Source organism: Larimichthys crocea, chromosome XX (assembly GCF_000972845.2).
Source record: "Larimichthys crocea isolate SSNF chromosome XX, L_crocea_2.0, whole genome shotgun sequence".
In the NCBI taxonomy this organism is placed as follows: Eukaryota; Metazoa; Chordata; class Actinopteri; family Sciaenidae; genus Larimichthys; species Larimichthys crocea.
This window is the reverse complement of record NC_040030.1, coordinates 3220852-3239730: the sequence shown is the minus strand read 5'-3', so window position 1 is coordinate 3239730 and position 18879 is coordinate 3220852. Positions and strand designations below refer to the sequence as shown.

Genomic DNA, 18879 nt, shown 5'->3' with positions numbered 1-18879 from the left:
TTGCTGTGACTTACATTGGTGTAACTGTTAACTCTTTGTTTCTGTCGGAGTTGCCGGGGCGACCTATTGTTGTGCAGCCCTGTTTTGTTTTGTTTTTCTTTCTTTCTGTCTTTTAGTTATTTCTGATGGACGACTCGGAAAAACAAGTCTCACGCTTTTTAAATTGAGTTTTTACATCTTTCAATTTGCACGAACGATGAATCATTTTATTTTGTGTCCATTTTTTTTTTTTTTTAATTTATTCTTGTACTTTGGTCAAAACTAAGTGGTGAGCAAGCAAATTTTCATTGTCAATAAAAAAACAAAAACAAAACTACTGTCAGTGAATGTGATTTTCTTCAGTCAGTTACATCAACCCTGCTACAGTTTCACACGAGGCGAAGACTTAAATGTTTTAAAAGCTGCTTTACGTCGAAGTTCACGCACAGTTCGTGTCGCCGACCTTCGTTTTCTTCAGGCTCGGCGGCGTCTCAGGACTTTTTCTACCTGCCCCTCGATGTCTTTGAACACGTCCGGGTCCTCGATGGTCGGAGTGATCTGAGGGAAGTAACAAAGCTCATTTAAACACAAAGCGAACGTGGCAAAAAAAACTGATTAAACTGTAATTGAACAAGGCTGTATCCATGGAAACCCTGTGTTTACATCCGTAAACAGGACTAGTTTATTGCAAAGTATTGTTTTTTCGGTGTCATCTGCTTCCCTCTCGAGGCACCTGATCAGCAAAAACCAGAGTTGGTAACTATAAAGGGTGAAATCCCAGATGAGCCCCGACTCCTGTTTAATGAGTGCAGCGCCCTGCTAATGCACCATCATTACTCAAATTCTGAATTGCAAAAGGAGCCTCATCCTCTCCTGCATGGCTCTGAATCTTTGCACAGGGGACCCCCCAAAAACTATGCAGAGCAATATTTCCTCTCAGCGATTTTAGATGAGGTGAAGAAAAGCACAAACTTCATCACAAAAAGTTCCGTCGCACCTTGTACGGCTTGCCGTTGACCAGGTTTGCCAGAGACGAGCGCGGGATCTTGCCGGATCGCGTCTTCGGCAATCCTTGGACAAAAAGCACTTTCCTGAAGGCGGCCACCGGTCCGATGGTGTCTCTCACGAGCTTCACCATCTCGTTCACGATCTCCTCTTCGGTTTTCTGCACACCTGAGACACATGCACGTAGCTTTTAATGCCGACCGGAACGCCGACACCTAGAGTTTACAATTCACCGTGCCTCACCATTTTTGAGTACACACAGGGCCAGGGGAACAGCACCCTTCAGACTGTCCTCTAGACCCACCACGGCGCAGTCTCCCACTGCAGGGTGCAGCAGCACTGACTATAAAACACACACACATACAGATGCATGAGAACACCACAAAGAAGAGTTCTGAAAACCCGTCTGTGAACGTCCTCCTACCTCCTCCAACGCTCCAGCGGACAGCCTGTGGCCTGCCACGTTGATGACGTCGTCGGACCGGGACATGATGTAAAGGAAACCCTCGTCGTCCATGAAACCTGCGTCCATGGTGTCGTAGTAACCCTGGTGGCAGAACCGAGGCGAATGAGTGCGTCATGTCATGTTTTCACTCTTAACCACAGACAATCCTGCTAGATTTGTGATTTTTGAGGTGCGGTACAATTTGTTTTAATTAGGAGGTTCATTTCCTTCATTAAAACCTCTCGATGGCTCTGTAATGAAAGAGTTTGGACACTAGATGGCAACATTTCACCACATACCATCATCTTAGTCCATATACAACTGTTCATAGAGAATATTCCTTCATTCTTCCTCTCATTGTTCTTTTAAATAATCACAGTCTAACGATGGCACGTCTTACCGGGAACTTGGTGAAGTAGAGCTTCTTGAACAGATCGCGGTTCTGCCACAGCGACAGCGCTGCACCGGGTGCTAAAGGCAGCCTGAGGAGAAGATTTAATTTAGCTCCATTTCTTTAACATGTTGTCTGGCAAAAAAGATAATGAAGTATAATAAAAGTTGATTTACATGAAGTGACACTCTCTCTGTGAGCGTCTCAGGTTGGATTCATTTCAATTCATTAAGGGCGGTCTCAGTCAGATTCAGTCTAGACACACGGCCAGACTCCGCTCGCCTTAACCTCAGCTGACACGCACGCTCGGTGTCGCAGTCTTTGTTTATCCGGAGGCCGACAGTAATCCCTCCCTCCCTTCTTGACCGGTGACTTGACCTAGATGATCCCATTTCCCAAGTTTGAACCCTAAACATGCCTCCGCTTGGATTCATTTCACTCCGAGCAGAAAATTTGCAAAGTTCGTGACAAATCTTCTGATGGTTCAAGAAGAAAAGCTGCACTTGAAGCTAGAAAACGTTGAGCAAAAAGCAGCAGAATATAAACAGATGGTGATTTATTTGTATTTGACTTTAACACAGTGCTTTCTGTAACTACATATATAGCTTTGGATCAAACACAGAGACTTTCATGCAGAAGGAAGAACAGCTGTTCCCGTCTGTTTACAGCTCTACCTTCTTCCTATCATCGTCCCTGCACACACTGTGGATGTGACTTCCTTGGAAATCCCCTCCTTTGCTTGCTGAGTCAACACCAGCAGTTCCACAGAACAGGGAAATGGAGTTGGAGAGCGATAACAGACGGGTAGCAGGCAGTGAGATAAGGCAGCACAAAGGGCTGCCGGAGCTTTTATTTGCTCTCTTACATGACACGCGTTTCTTTCTGCGATCACGGCGGCAGACGTGTCTTTGAGTCGGATACAAGCCGCACAAGGGTGAATTAAGATGAATGGCTAAAAGGAAAATGTATCAAGTCGCCTGTCTATGAACGCAGACACTTCAGAGGTTTGCAGGGGGGCACGTCCGATGAGCGACTCTAATATTTGGAGAAAGTTTAGATGGAAAGTTATGATGAGATATTTCCAGACACCACAAATAACAGGAAGGTGGAAGGACCTGACCACATAAACACAAAGTGGAAACCACACTCATATCATCTGGTCATGTCCGAAAGTTGAGTAATTTAAGTCCTTGGTTCAATCCTGGAAGGTTTTGAGGGGAGTCTAAATCTATTTGTTAGAAATACTCCTGGGAGCTGCTGTTAAATGTATCACAGATAGTTGAAACCTGAAGCACCAACATAACATCTGGCTTAAAAAAGTTTACAGTTTACAGTATAACGCGGTTCACCTTTCGCGGCCTCGCTGTTTTGCTGATTTCTTTTGGTGTCATTTTGTTTGTTTTTTACAGCGTACTGTACAGTATGAACGCGCATTCTGTTCTGCGTCCTGATTGGCTAAGGGAGTACTGTACAAAATGCAGCGCCAGGACAAAGAGGAACTTTGAAATACGCATGAGTTACTGGTAATAATTTCTTGTCCTTGTCAAACCTCGTAGATTGATCATTAAAATTAAATTTGTTAAAAATGTTCGGGCTTGAAAACAGGTTTTGATCTTTGGTTTCATTTACTAATACAGTATTGTACTTATTTTTGTTAAATCTGCGAACGTTTGAACTTTGAGAGTTTAAATAAGAGAGAAATGTGAGAAAATGTTAATGCCTGTCTGAGAAAAGTGTATAAAAGTGTGTGGTTAGGGGTCTTACGGCTTTATTTTTAGAATGTATCTCCCGCGATAAACGAGGGATGGAACAAATTACATAAGGCTGCACATTTATGATGAGTCTGTTAATGCAATAAGGAAGCTCTACTTTTATTTATTTTATGCATTGATTTAGAAATCAAAGCAGCTGGAAATGTAAAAATCTATTTTATGTAAGATGAAAATAAAATGTGAGTTCTAACATAAATAAATAAATGAATAAATAAAACGTGTGTTCAAAGGTAAAGCAATGACTAAGCCTCTCGTACAGCCATAAACATAAAAACTCAGCTCGGCTTACCTCACCACAATATTTCCCAGGGTTCTTGGCTTTACCTCCTGCATGTCATCATCGATCACCGTGACTAGTGGAGAGGGAAGAGCACGCGATTCATATTCAGAGGCGGCGCATCGCCCGCTGGCAAAACTTTAAGGGCGATAACATTAAATCACAAGCAGCTGCGAGGTGTTTTATCACACGAAACATATAAACACACATGCAAGATCAACACATCAGAGATTCTTACCGTTGTAACCTGGAACAGGTTTGCCAGCCTGACCTGCAGGTGGCGTGAGTGGGTTCCCCAGCCCGATACAGGAGGAGGTGATGGGTGAGCCGGTTTCTGATGAGAGACACACACAGGAAAACGTTTCAGCGACGTTGCCGACACGCTCCTCGTGGTTTTTCCTGCTCTCTGTGCAGAATGTCAGACCTCCTGACGGCGGTGCTTGTGTGGTATTCGGAGGAGGTTGCATTAACCTACATAATGACAGCTCCTATGGGCTCTCTCCCTACCCCACTGTGCTCCACTTACAGCAAAGACTCGCCTTGTTTGTCGTAGCCCACCCAGAGAGTGAAGAACAGAATCGATCCGGCTCAGTGAGCAGGATTACATCAGAAAATCACACGAGGGAGAGGCAGACAGTGTGTGTGTTTTTAAAGAAAATGAAAATTCAAAACGCTTCCTGTGAAGAAATGCAGCTGAATGCTTCTATTTGCTGTCAGGCGAAGAGTTTTTACCCGACTGATGTCTCAACTAACACAGCACAGGTGACTGACAGCAGAAAATAACCTTCAGCTCAGTGATTCCCTTCATCCTTTACGACTATATATTTATATAATCTGCCACAGCTGCCTGTTAAACATCAGACACATTTCATAAACAGTGACACTACAAACCAGGGTCATTTAAATGATCTAATGTGCTGCCATTAATCTTCACCAACATGCAAATTCATGCACAAGAGGTAATCCCTTCATCTATCCTATATGGGGAGTGAACGCAGCATTAATATGACGTTCCTGTCATGTATTGTTCTTGAGTTATTGTGGCACTGTTAAAATGCTAATGTATGCAGCAAGATGAAACCGCTGAAACATAATCACATCAGTTATTGCATAACAAATCTCTCTAAAAAAAATTTCTGCAGTCGGCGACGGCGCTGGTGTCAAAAGCGTAAAAGCCAATGGAGAGACATACAGGCTCAGTCAATACAACATTGATGTGCCCCCCAAAAAAAGCATCTCAGTCTCCTCAATAAACCTTTCTTGCCACCTGTTGATCAGCGTGAAAAGTGTGAACCATTGGCAGTAATGTCTAGAGCGTCCTTGTGAGTGTGTACAAAAACAAAGAAAATGGGGATCCACCAATCTATAAAGTATAAAGAAAGGACAGATATACAAATATGCGCCGCTTCCCGTCACCGTGTTTGACGTACTGCTTCTTCCGCCTCCCGGTTAATCTAAAAGCCGGGAAACACGTGGATGATCGGCGGACCTGAGGCGGGCCGATTGACGCCTGGGTGCTCGAATAAGCCACCTGTAACTGTACCTGTCAATCAAAGCTATTAATTATACGCAACTTTAAGCCTTAATATAACTTGAATGAGTTTTAAAATACCGAGAATTAGCTATAGAGTCCAAAACTGTTGTCTGTACCGGGCTGTAAACATGTTTAGAAGTTGGCCGGGTATGGAGAACGACTCGCTTTTGCAGCCAGCCTCAAGTGGCAGCTCGAGGAATTACAGTTTTTTTTAGCACTTCTGCACTGGCTTCATTTCCTGGCTGCGTATGTTATAATAAAAACATAAAAACATCGGAACTACCGGTCCAAAACTCGAACGGGGTGCCTTTAAAAGTTGCAACACGCTGAATGCAGTGTCAGAATATTGGACACGGAGCGTGAGAGCCGGTTCCATCAGTCAAAGTGGGTTTCAACTACTAATCAAACAAGTGCAAACGGCTAGAGACTTCAACAACTTCCAACTTCAGCGCAGCAGGCTTCAAAGACATGAGCTCGGGGGGGCAGGAGGTTACCGCCGGTTGAGGGGAGGATTAAGTTATCAAATGAAGAGAGAGGGAGGAAGGGGGGACCCTCGGGTTGAAAACACCACCAGTGGCCACTGAACCGGCAACCACACACACCTCATTTATCAGTGGAAGGATGGCCACTCCCTGCAGGGTTCAAAGGCTAAATCACTGTCAGCAGAGACAGCATTCAGCACCGATGATTTTAAAACAAAGGGGGGCTGTTTAGTCCCGCCTAGCAGGTCAGGGTCATGACAGAGTGATGACAGACCCCCTGCTGACCAATCATAACCCTTTGCTTTCGCCTCAGGTGTGTAGCCAAGACACTACATCATATCACCCAAATTGAGGCAGAGCAAACTTTGCAACTTTGGCTTTTAAGAAGCTAAAAAGACGAATTCAAGGTCAGTATGTTGTGATAAAAAGCCGTGGATAGAAGTAGATAACATCGTCTTAACCTCTTCCAAGTAACAAGCCAATCTAAATATATATAGGTCTGACCCTGATGGTCGCCTGAATCGATTTAAGCCTCGACATGACCGCTGTGAGCTGTTTACAGCTGGCGGCGATTCAAGCCAGACGAGTCAATTCAAACCCCAAATGAAAAAATGTATATAATAATTGGACCTTGACATTTTATACAAAGCTGGTTGTGCAGATTTCAGGCATGAGATCAAACCTCTGCATGCCTCAGTGATAATTAGCTGCATCGCTAAAACGTCGTGTCCTAACAATTATGTAAAAGACGTAAAGAAAACAAGCTCAGCTGACTCAGACGTTTCTTCCCCGGCCCTCAGTATGAAGCATAATAGAGCTGCTGCCGGTTTGCACTGCAGCACCCTCGTGGCTCAGAGGAAGCAGATACTAAAATGATTAAAACTTCTTTCTGCTTACCTGGAAACATTTTCAACCGCCTGGCATTTTTGAAGAGTTTATCGACACGCTTACAGAGCTCTGCGGTTTTTATTCTGTTATTACTACAATAAAAAACAGACATCATCCTTAATGGTGTAGAAATATGACTACTGACACCCAAGATGTCTCAATTCAGGGATCAAGATGAAACATTTTTTCCTTGCAGTAAAACATACAAAAATTCTTCCACTGCTTCTATTCTGGTCACATGCCGGGTAAGAAGGGTAGACAGGCACAGGCTGAGACAGGTGCAGGAGGAAAACATCGTCTGTGGGCTCGAGTCCATCACACCCAAACACACACTCAAGCTGTGTGGCTGTCTGACTGACTGCTGGTGTGAGACACGCCTCGGTATCTTCCTCTACTCGTCTTTTCCTTTTCTTTCTGCTCTCTCTTTGCCTCCGTACACAAACAAATCAATCTTCCTTCGACCTGTTGGAGATGAGCTCGGGCCGGTGTGGAGGCATTTTGAGTGTGATGAATAGGCCGAGGGAGGGGGGGGGGGCGCGTCGGAAGAGCGGGATGGGCGATTCGGTGGCACCTCTTCAAGCTGAGGTGTTATTGAACAGCCCTGCTCATTACTAGTAGCTTCGGGTGGGAACTGCTGTTCAGGGGATAAAAAAGAAAAAGAAAAAGAAGCTCTCTCTTCTCTCTGCAACTCCTCAAGCACTCAACTTCTTTCTAGAACAGATGAAATAACCGTCTCACCCTCAAACGACGAAAAACCTGCCCGTCTGCTTTGTCTACCAGACTCTGCAGACACATAAAATCAACATGTGTTTGGCCACAGGGTGAGATTTACCAGAGAGAGGAAGAAGCACAGTTATATCTCCGATAGAAGCGTTTCGCCTCGATGAAACACCAACGTGCAAAATTCAAAATGCATCATGAGGTGAGCGTGCCTCGCTATCCACCGTGTACAGATGTCTGCCACCTTTTCAAATCTAACATTCTGTCCAACAGGCGCAACAAGTACAAACAGAAAACGCGACAGCAGCCACTTAACTGGGGCTGACTTTCACTTTTGAACGCGGCCGCTGCATTGAAACATTTAAATGAGGTGTCAAGTGAATGGACCTGCTGCCTGACGGAGGATTTTTTTTTTTTTTACATCCTTCTCCTAATTGGGCTCCTGTATTAATATTCACCTCGAGCAAAAACTCGAAATGGCATTGGGTTCTTTAGCTTGTCGGAGACATTTCAGCTCTTGGAAGGTCAGCAGTGAAGCTCTAACACACACACACACACACCACTTTTCATTTAATATGTTTATGACAATGTAAAATAAGAATAAATATGAATAAATACCAAAGAAGAAAGTGTTATCAGCCACCCTGCCAAATTTGAATGATTAAAAATATCAACAAGTTTATGAAATTAGGTGTCAAAATCAGGTAAAAATGAATTCTCAGCTCCGGGACTGTGGGGGCGAAACACTCTGAACGAAATGAATTCATCTCTATCTCTCTGCTCAGGGTGGCCTCAGCGTGTCATCGAGCCTCCCTTTAAGGACCGCCCACAAAATCCTGAGACTGAAAACTGGTGAAAAACTGTTTGACTAACTCCACATTTCAGTAATATATCGTTTAAAGAACTGCCTTTACACGGACTTTAACGCATGACGGGTAAACCGCAACCTTTACGGAAACAGCTGTGTGAGGGTGGCGGTAAACCGCAACCTTTACGGAAACAGCTGTGTGAGGGTGGCCTTTCCGTACATCTTACACATGCACAGCGATGCACGTGGTTGTCCTGGTGATGTGTGGTTGCTGGGGTAACTCTGTCTGGGGCTAAACAAGATAGTCGACCCAAGGTCACCTGAAAAGACAGCGTGGAGCAGGAGGATGAGAGGATGAGGAGAGACACAGAGAGAGAATAGATTCCAAGCTGCTCGGACAGATTCTGAAATTGTTGTTGCTTTCTTTTATAATACTAGTTTTAAATTGCTTCCAAAACCAAGGTAGAAATGGTAGGGAAAGGAAAACACTGTAAGCATTTGAAGCAGGAAATCATAAGTAATATGCTACAGAAATGCAACAGAAAACATGTCTAGCTTCAGGACAGGTGCGCATGGTTTTGTTATTTCTCCAAAGATGACTGACAACCAAATCTTATCTCCCGAACCTGTGGGATTAGTTCTGCTCGGAGTACAACTTTAAACAGCTCAGACTAAGCCCGTCAATGGCAATCCGCCGAGGAGTCAGACACAAGAGGAAAACCAAAGGGTTGGTTAGCCAAGCCTCTCTGATTAAAAATGAACAAAAGATAACGCCGAAATAAAAGATAACAAAAGTTGGAGAAAGTAAAAAATGTGCGTGGGGGGAATCCGAGGTAAAAAGGTTGGAGATGTCGCCCACCGAAGACACTCATGAAAGCGAGACGAGCAATCAAATCAGACAGCCGACGCACTCCCTCATTTACAACTCGGACTCTTCAAGGGATAATTTCATTCCATCAGCTGAAAACATTGCCTCCCTTATCACTTTTCAGACAGCTCGCTTCATTTGCTCTGAGCCGAGTTTATGCATACAAATTCTCTACTTAACTTGCTAATGAAAGACCCCCATCTTGTGCCTCAGCAGACAAACGCTACAATGGCCTGGAATGAACGCCAGATGAATTCCCAGGTTAGAGAGCCGATGACAGCAGCCCCAGTAAACAACGAGGGTAACACAAACGTGGCACCTCGGGTCTGCGGCGATGTAATTACAGGAGCCGCGGCATCTGCGCTACTGTCTCTGCAGCCGTGTAATGAGACCGAGGAAGTGACGGCAGCTTTTTTTGTTTTTTTGGTGCTCACAAAGCCCACACATCTCCCAAAGGTGAGCAAAAGAGCGCAGAGGTGACATGACTGAGGAACTATTTTACTGAGATGAAATGTATTCTGGGTCCAGGGTGGAGGAAAGAATACCAATGAGACGCGAGAAAGAGTTGGTGGGCTCTTATATTATAATTCCAGTTTCTACAGCAAATTAACACTTACAGCAATTAAGTGGAAATGTCAATTTAATATGAAGGTTAGCCACATGTTTCCACAACAGGACCAAAAATTGAACTTAATGTTGAGCCATGAGCATTGTTCGTAATGCATGTCATGTACATTTTCGAAAATTAATGCAGTTTACACAGACAATATTCTGTGGAAGTGCCACAAATCAATAATAAACCCCAAATTAAACAGAATATGTGTTGGAAAAATGTTATTATCCTTTATGCTTTCAGTATTTTTCCATTTGAGATGACCCAGTATGACCCTGCGGGGGAGTACAAAGAGATGACTGATGTCTGCTTAGTTTTAGGGAAGTCGCAATATTAGTGTGTTTTTAGGGAAGTGACTGCTTGAATAATTTTCTTACTAATATGGACACAAAGTTTGAAGTTTCTAATTACTGGACACCATAAAGTATGTCAACACCCAAAGGCTGTCGCTATAAACAGCTTCCACTTTTCTGGGAAGGATTTCTACAAGATCAGAGAGGTCGGCCACTGACTGTTGGAATATAAAGCTTGGCTCACAGTCGACGTTTAGTTGAGGTCAGCTGCCCTGCCAGTCAAAGTTCCTCCACACCAAAACTGTGGAAAAAACATTTATTTATTAATGGAAGATTGCAGACAGGGAAGAGCCTTCCCTAAAGTTGGTGTCGATTAAGATTTCCCTTAATTGGGATCATATTCAGACTGAAGTATAAAACAATAAATTATAGAGCTGAGGTGTTCACTTGCTGGCCTTCGTTCAATTTTACAATTATTTTTAATGAACACTACTCGTGAAACGTTCGAGATATTCGACTTTCGGGTGAAATTTATGGAAAATGAAAAACGTTCACGCTACAGTGATATTATATCATGAAAGCAGGACATTTAACCAGAAACATTCAATGGTAATTTCTTCATCTCAAACAATGTATTGAGACAAAAGCTAACAACAGTGGCAGGTAGACCACAACCACAGGTAGTGTGGATCGATTGTTCGGTGTCGTCTTGGTCTCATGGTGTCAAAATGTGAACAGCATGACTCTTTAAATACAAATTGTCATTGAACCAGAACATTTAGCGGTCAATTTATGGATCAGACAATTGGAGAACAGTTGGATTCAAAGGTTTAGAGGAGGTCAAATTAAGTTGATCCGATCATCCGAAAGCCGAATAGCCCAAACTTAGATAGAGGTAGAGAAGCTTCTTGTGAAAAGACATCCTGCAGCTGATGGTGTATTCAGCTTTCCAGGTAAAATTCTTGTGAAATATTCCTGCCAGGCTTTGTTTTGAGCGTCAGGTTTCAGATTCCTTCTTATCCCTCTGATCCAGCATTAGTTAGTGAACGCTGGGCTTCTTCAGTAAGACGATGGCTGTTTTCAAAGAGGCTGTAAAACTTTCACAAAACCTTCAGAGGCTCTGACTTTTTTTTTATCCTCAGAGAGGAGGATGTACTCAAAACAATCGTGTGCATTTGTGCAAAAGCCAGGTGGGAAGGGAATCGTCAATTCTACTATTTATTTGACAAGACAAGGTGCTTCGAGGAATCAAGTCAGTGTACGAAAGGCGTCAGCTGCCTGTCGGAGAGAGTCAGACAAACAGAGACAGACACCTAAAAATCACGACTGTAAGTCCAACCCGCCGCCAAACCCTGCCAACTGGAAACACACATTTGTTGCCAGGCAACACCAGTGACATCAGCAACCTTCATCACCCCCCCCTCTTCACTCCCCGCCAATGGCACTTGGGTCTTAAAATAGCACACAGATTATTATCAGGCTTCAACATGGCAGACATTTTCTCATATGCACAAAAGGGGGAAGTGAGCCGGGCTGCAGGTGGCTCAAAGGTGACAGACTGTGTGTGTGTGTGTGTGCACAGCAGGTGTTAGTTCATGTGTGTAGGTCTGTGTGAGAGAAGCACATAAACACAACAATGTGACGATGGTGAAGGCAGAAAGGGTGGAGGTGGAGGTGGAGGTGAAAAGCTGTGTCATGTCTGGGGGGGTCGACGGGACAGCATGAATCAGCATATCAGACGACGGCGGGAGGCTGAGGAATGATTGAGCCGGCTGCACATGGAAATAACGAGCGACACCAAATCACTTCCACTCCGTATCAGAACACTAATCTCAGCCCGCACCAGCCGAGCGATCCACAGCGGAAAAACCAATCAGCGGGCTAAATTGGTCAAATTAGTCAAATTCTTGTCTGCGAGCTTGTTAGCGCAATTAAACATTTCCAGCAAGAGAACGTGTAAATTGGGCTTTGGCGTGCGATCCACAAAGCTGTACGTTTGACAAATATAATACAGACTGCTGTGATGGAAATCTATCGGTTTATGGATATGGATACAGAAAATCCACCTTAAATCCAAGCCTGCTGGCTATATTGTTTCAAATCTAAAGACCTGCGTGACCTCCCCTCGGCACAATCACAGTAAACTGACTTCTTTCATTTTTCCCCAACCAAGGGCCTTGTGCAGATCTAAGCAGAGCTCTGTTAGGTCAGCTCTTTGTGGCAGTGATACACAGTTGGCTGCGAGGGATAAAGAAATCCTCGCTCCACCCTCCAGGGGATGGATGGGAAAACGATGCAAACCAAAACCCTGAGCCAGTTTTTAATCATTTCAGCGTTACGCGCCCCGGCACAGTTGATGGACTGTTTCTAACATTGGGAGATGATGTCAAAAAGATAATGAAATGGATGATGCATCTTTTAACACGAGCTGAAAAACACACACTGTTTGATGAATAAAGCGTTCTTAGGGCAGCTTTACGCCGAGGAGCTTGGAGGATACACTTAAAAAGTCTATCAGAGACGGGCGCCTGGGGGTAAAGCTTCAGAATATTTTAATCAAAAATCCAACTGGCAAACATTTTATTTGATTTATTATGAATTTAGGAACCTTCCAACTGAAAATAAACTGCATGCTGTCGATGAAAAATACACTTGCTCACCACCTGAGAGCTAAGGAGGGGCAACCCTCATGTACGGTACTGCACCTCCAAAAGGAGGACCTGTTTTCTAGAAGATTTTCACCTTATCTTGTCAAAGTCACAGAAAAGCTTCAAGCTAAACCCTCAGGGCAGCAGTAGCTTGGGAACCGGAGGGACGTATGCAGGAGGGTGGACTGGTAGAGCTGGAGAGGTGCCAGTTCACCTCCTGTTGGTTCCGAATCCCAAACAGCTCCCGCGGCGCCGTCACGTGGCAGCCCGTCACTCCACCCTGTCTCCACATTTGCATGTCTATGAGCCCCTCTGTGTGGCTATGTTTGGGGCCTATATATGTAAAAACTTGAGTTAAAAAAGGATTTCCCCACCATGGGGATCAATAAAGTTCAACGCTCCAACAGTCAGGGATGTAATATGTAGATTTGTCAGATTTCAGAAATCCAGGTATGTTCCTAACCCGAGAGGAACTCATTATTTACTTCCAAAACTGTGTGTACCATTCTGCTCGCCTACTCTTTCCCATCACTGCTCGCGGTTGCTCGTTTTCACACCATCGATCGCTGCCTTTCGCCCGCTGAATATTATATTCCAGGATTACAAGCAAGCAGCTGGAAAGATTTATGAGCGAGCGCACAGGTGATTGATTTTGTTCAATTTCTCTCTAGCGACTACAAAGAGCAAAGCCCTCCCCAACACCCCATCCCGTACGAGTACGAGAAGGACAGATCTATCAATATATATGGATGGGGAAAAGCAAAAAAAAAGGTGCGAGAGAGTGACTTGAAGAGTGTCACAAGCTTGAAAAATTAGTTGGAAGCCGAAGTGTTTTTCAGGCGACTATAATGAGCGACTGTAATGAGTTTCTTTAGGGGGAGTCTGCCTCTCCTTTCTGTGATGAATAAACCAGCCTTGAATGCTAAACTGTTTGCCATTGAGCAAGTTGCTTCTCTTTTTGTTGGCGGGCGTTGGGGTGATGAGGGGAGATGAAGGAGAGTTGTCAAGAGGAGGGGAGGGAGGGGGAGCCCCGACATTGCTAAAAGTTGCTTGATCGATGTCCTGTCTCCAGAGGGACGGTCAAACGGTGCACTCGAAGCTGATGCATGAACTCGGTGCAGGTAGAAGGAAACTGCGTGACACACACACCACTTTTTATCTTGATACCTGTGTGTCAATATAAAGACAGTCTGTCTACATATGCATTATGCATTATAAAGTCGAGGCTGTTGGAAGGTGAAGTCCTCACGGTGCCCTTGGGCGAGATGCTTGGCATCAGCTTTATGATTTAACAATTGCCCCCAAAGAGGCTAGAACTATAAGAATTAATTTAATTTTGCACCGCCTGTGTTGAAAGAATGAAACAATGTGTCACAAGTTCCAAGCATGCATGCATTATCTATATCAGGCTGAGGCGATAATTGCAAATATGATAAATTAATTGTTGGTATTCGCCTCTTCTGGGGAAATTATTGTTAAAAATGATAAACTGACGCCAATCGACTGCGACCGCTGCGACGGCGTGGGTGTGAAAAACGCGTCGCTGGGACAACGCAGGTGAGCTTAAGACTAATGAACTCCGAGACGTTGCTCTGCTCTTTCAGAGATGACAAACTAATGATGATTTAATGAATATGTAAAGCGAGGTAGGAGTCGCTTTCACCCACGCACTTCGATTCAAACCGTCACACACACACAAAGCGAGAGCAAGTAAGACGCCGGAGTGACCCACTCTACCGTGAAAAAGCGAGGAACACATTTGGATTGCAGCGCTCGCCGCCAGCTGCCAGTTATTGAGTTTAGCAGGGGGTGAAGAATCCAATGGGATTTACACATCAAGACAGAAATCAAGAGGTTTTTCTCCTAACTCAATACATCACCTGGGCTGGGATAGACACAAACTGCGACGGGACTTTGTTTGGGTGCGAGCGTGTGAGAGAGAAAGGAAGTGAGATTTAAACCGTATGTATGTTTCATTATCTCGAAGACGCCGGAGTCGCGGGAGAGGAAGATGGGAATCAACGGCTCTGTTCACCACATCCAGCGCAAGAGTAAAGCGCAATCGTCTGTAGGGCCGGGCACGATCTTAAGATGGAAGTACAGGTAGAGAGATGTTCTCTACAAAACAGAGCGAACAGTTTGCTTATTCTTCTCCTCCCACGCTCTGCTCATATGAACAGTAAAGGTTCATCTAAAGGCCATTATGTAATAAAAGATCAGTGTGTGGGAAACAATACCACAGAGGTCAACCCACTGCCATCGTTCCACTTGTATGAGCCCGCTGCTAAGCACAGTGTCCTCAATTCAGGAGGCGGCAGAATGGTCACCGTTAAGGCTGAACCCTGCGCCTCCTCCTACTCAGATGAGACAGTCTAGACTCACAAGGACGGAAACTATTTGTGCGAAGGTGCCCTTGGATTGCAGACAGCGGTAAACCTTTTAAAAAAGAACAAACATCAGGGTCTATTCCTGGCTTCTGTTCTCTGTTTTTCTCTGCTCCTGATCATATTATTCACATTAATGTGCTATCTGGGGGCAAATACCTGGAAGCTCTATGGTGTGTATTTGTGTGTTCAAGGCTCCAAGTTGGGGAAAAAGAATGACTGACTTGTCCTTGGCCCCTGTTAAGGATGCAGCTTTGAAAAGGAATGCACCATATATGTGATAAGCCTTCAATAGGGTGAGCAATTTAAACGCAATATTGCAGTATTGACCTCCTCACACTTCAAATGAGCTTGGACAGACCAATCAGCCAAGTGGGCTAATCTGCACTCAGATCTGAGCGCGCCATCTGTACAAACTCAAGGTCGATGGCTTTCCAACGGCCCGACAACAGCATCGATTCCATATTTAACACAGAGATGTCGTCTTGCCCGGCATCGATCCTCCGTTCGCAGAGGCAGGATATTACAAAACAAAGAGACGTCCAATTGTGCTCTTTCGGCGTCGCTGGCATATTCATCATAGATCACTACGACTCAGGGAGGACGGCAATCAAAAGGGAGGCACTGTATTAGAATGATGGCACACTGCCTGGATTCCCCATCCCAGAGGCCGACCATTCAGGAATCATTGCGAACCAAACCCTGAGGAACAATGCTGGCAATCAGAGATTCCAATTACATACATTATCATCCAGACCCGTAATGGCCGCGTTGTATAATAGGTCGATTTGTGAGGTGAAGGAAAAGGCAGATTACACACACAAAAATCACTCTTCCTTGTCTAATGTATGAACACTGGCCTGCGAGTTAAGGGGCATGACCCAGCAAGACTTTAAAATGATGACCGTGACTCAGCCTCTGTGAGCATGACATCAATTTGAAGTGCACTGGAGCAATGTGGCACTGAGATATTGACTATGTTAATGGACTTAAAAAGGCCTTCAGCAACACGGCTGATTAACCACAAATGCTTGTAATCGCGTTAAAGTGAAAATCGACAGAATTCACCTGCAGTTAGTTAGGAGCGTTTTATGTACTTTGGACAAGTTAGGAATAAAACAGTCAACGCATCATCAAGTTGCTCGATGCTTAGCTGGGGAAGCCATTTCAGTTTGTGCTTCTGAACTGATGGACAAATTACCTGTGATTGTTTTCTTTCCTTTGTCTTTGCTAAACACTCAGTCACTCAGTAAAGTAAGAATAAATGTGTGTTCTGAGTCTGTCAGACCAAAGAAGAAAGTGTTCTTAACCACCCAGCCAAATTTGAATGATTACAAATATCCACAAGTTTACGAAATTAGGTGTCAGAATCAGGTAAAAATGAATTCTCTCTAGCTCAGGGTGGCCTCGGCGTGTCATCGAGCCACCCTTTAAGGACCGCCCACAAAAATCCTGAGACTGAAAACTGGTGAAAAACTGTTTTAACCTCTAAATCAGAACTGGGAAATCGATGTCACTGCATGAAAACTGTTTCAAGGCAAAGGAATTAAGTATTTCATCCAAAATTATCTCCAGGGAATGACTTGATTGCAGTTCAATTCATTGGTGTAAATGTCATTTAGAAGATCAGAAATTCAAACCGAAGGGTCTTTAACGCCATAATTACTCTGGTAGAAGGGGCCCAATCCCCTCCAGTATAAAAAAGGATACATAGGAGGGATTAATCAAAGAGGGAAGTATAATAAAATGTGCTTCGTAATGACAATAGGCTATTCAGGGAATAGCGATCTTCCTTTTTCTGTGAGTTATGCTTCTGCTCAAGGCCAAGTTAATGTCAATGTACTAATAAAATATTCACATCCACACCGACCACATTTACAATCTTCTCACACTGATAAGATTAAGATGAGTCTTAAAGATCAAGTTAAATTAAAGCATAGAGTAGGAACGAATTTAACTTCAACCATCGGAAATCCTGCGACATTAAGTCCATGAACCAGACGCTCAGTGACTGAAACAGAGGACTCAGTTTGAATTTCATTTTCAAGATTCAATTTGCTACTATCTGTCCAAGATGCAACCTTGGTGTATAGAATCAAATAAAACAGGTGTACTATATATTTACAGCAAAATCTTGCCCAATGCAGCTTTTAAAAAACAGTGCATCATCTCTCGTTGTGATGTCTGTCTTACATTAAGAAGAAATCTTCCTACCAGTCTGCCACCAGTGATCCAGGACAGGAACCCCAAAGCTCTTCTTTGCCCACTCCAGCGTCTCCACATCACATCGCTCTCCCGCCAAGAATAAAGACCGCAACCTGGCAAAGGACACAAGAGTCCATCTGTCAATCACCGTCAGGAGGAAACATGACATATCTGCTCTCTCATAGGAATGGTCAAGATAACGCGATATCTACGCGATGACAAAAAACAATTTTTATGGTCAAACCTGTTGGAAATTTTTATACAACCTCGCGACTTTAATGGAAACGTGTAAAACGAAATGGGAGCAGAAAGTCAGAGATCAATCCTATGCAGATTATGAACTTCTGCTTTAGCTCTTGGCTTTGTTCTGTAAAGGGAACAAATGTGAATTGTCAGACTTACTATAAACTATGGCTGAAACCTCTCTTGATACACTTAAATGTGACATTGGTCTCTTAAAGGAGAATGTTTTTGGACCACAACCAGTTTGCCTTCAAGACACTTCGCTTCCCCTGCTATGTGCTCATAGCTGTGACAGAGGCATTCTTTCCACTTCCTCCGAGAATGTCAAGCAGATAGTTATCGGCACATTCGCTGACTGAAAGGGGGTCTTTGTGTCTGGGTTTACCTCCTTACAGACACACTTATCGGGACAATAGAGGTGAATCCTTGTTTGTGTTGAGAATCACCTCCACTGGAGTCTCCGAGAGCTCAGTCTTTAACCTTTTGCTCTTAATGTCATAGCAGAAAAACACCGTCCATCTGAAACCTACGTGCATTTTGACTCATCTTAAAAGGTATTTCCACGTTGAATGTTTGTCTTGATAGGACTAAGCTGCTCCCCTCTCCCTAATGTGGAGGAGACCATGAGTCATGGAGTAAAAGACAACAAACACTTGCAAGAACATCTGACCACTAGTCTCTGCTTCACCAAGCTGTGGTTCCCATAACAGTTTTGGACAACTGCTACTCCCTCACTTCATGAAAACCCTCCACCCCTCATGCCCTACAAGTGACCCAAATCACTGCAGTTTCTATCTTCAGCCTCCCTGTTCTCTCCCAAACTTCCCCTGACGGCCGCCCATGGCTGTTCAGATCTAATTCAAAAAATACTCTCTACAAGGTCGTGAAGAGATCTCTAACCCCCCTTTGTAAGTCCGGGCCACAGTGCAGCCGTGGACGCCACTTCGATCACTACGTTTCCCCCACAAATGACTGCTGGTCATCACTCATCTGTCTCAACCCACCGCAAAGGCGGAATGACCTTCCAGCTCCAATCAAACATGAAGTCACATTCTATCTTCTGTAACGGGCAAAAACATTTTCATCGTGTCACCCTCTCCCCACTGAGTCATATCTTCTCTTCTCTTGCTCTCTCTCAGAGTAGCATTTCATTCTCTTTTTCAAGAACTGCTCTCTAACTTGATTGTTCTTTGGTCTCTGGGAATATTACCCTCTGGTAACACTGTGATAGCGGGAAAAGGGGCTACAACACAAAAAAAAACCCCAAAACACAATGAATTCATGCCAGTAAGTTGAGGGATATCCAAAATATACTGCGTGTTTA

At 44.1% G+C, this 18879-nt stretch overlaps 1 protein-coding gene across 1 annotated transcript in view; it reads right to left on the bottom strand.

Moving 5' to 3' along the window:
- Positions 1 to 220: 220 nt before the first annotated feature.
- Positions 221 to 18879, bottom strand: part of acss3 (acyl-CoA synthetase short chain family member 3) — a 33276-nt gene continuing 14617 nt past the window's right edge. Inside the window, exons 9-16 of the mRNA XM_019276888.2 lie at positions 17322 to 17425; positions 4108 to 4203; positions 3882 to 3945; positions 1830 to 1911; positions 1409 to 1531; positions 1228 to 1327; positions 977 to 1152; positions 221 to 537 (exon numbers count right to left, since the gene is read on the bottom strand). Of these exons, the coding sequence (XP_019132433.2) occupies positions 454 to 537; positions 977 to 1152; positions 1228 to 1327; positions 1409 to 1531; positions 1830 to 1911; positions 3882 to 3945; positions 4108 to 4203; positions 17322 to 17425 (829 nt within the window). The 3' untranslated portion in view covers positions 221 to 453. The remainder of the gene's footprint in view (positions 538 to 976; positions 1153 to 1227; positions 1328 to 1408; positions 1532 to 1829; positions 1912 to 3881; positions 3946 to 4107; positions 4204 to 17321; positions 17426 to 18879) is intronic.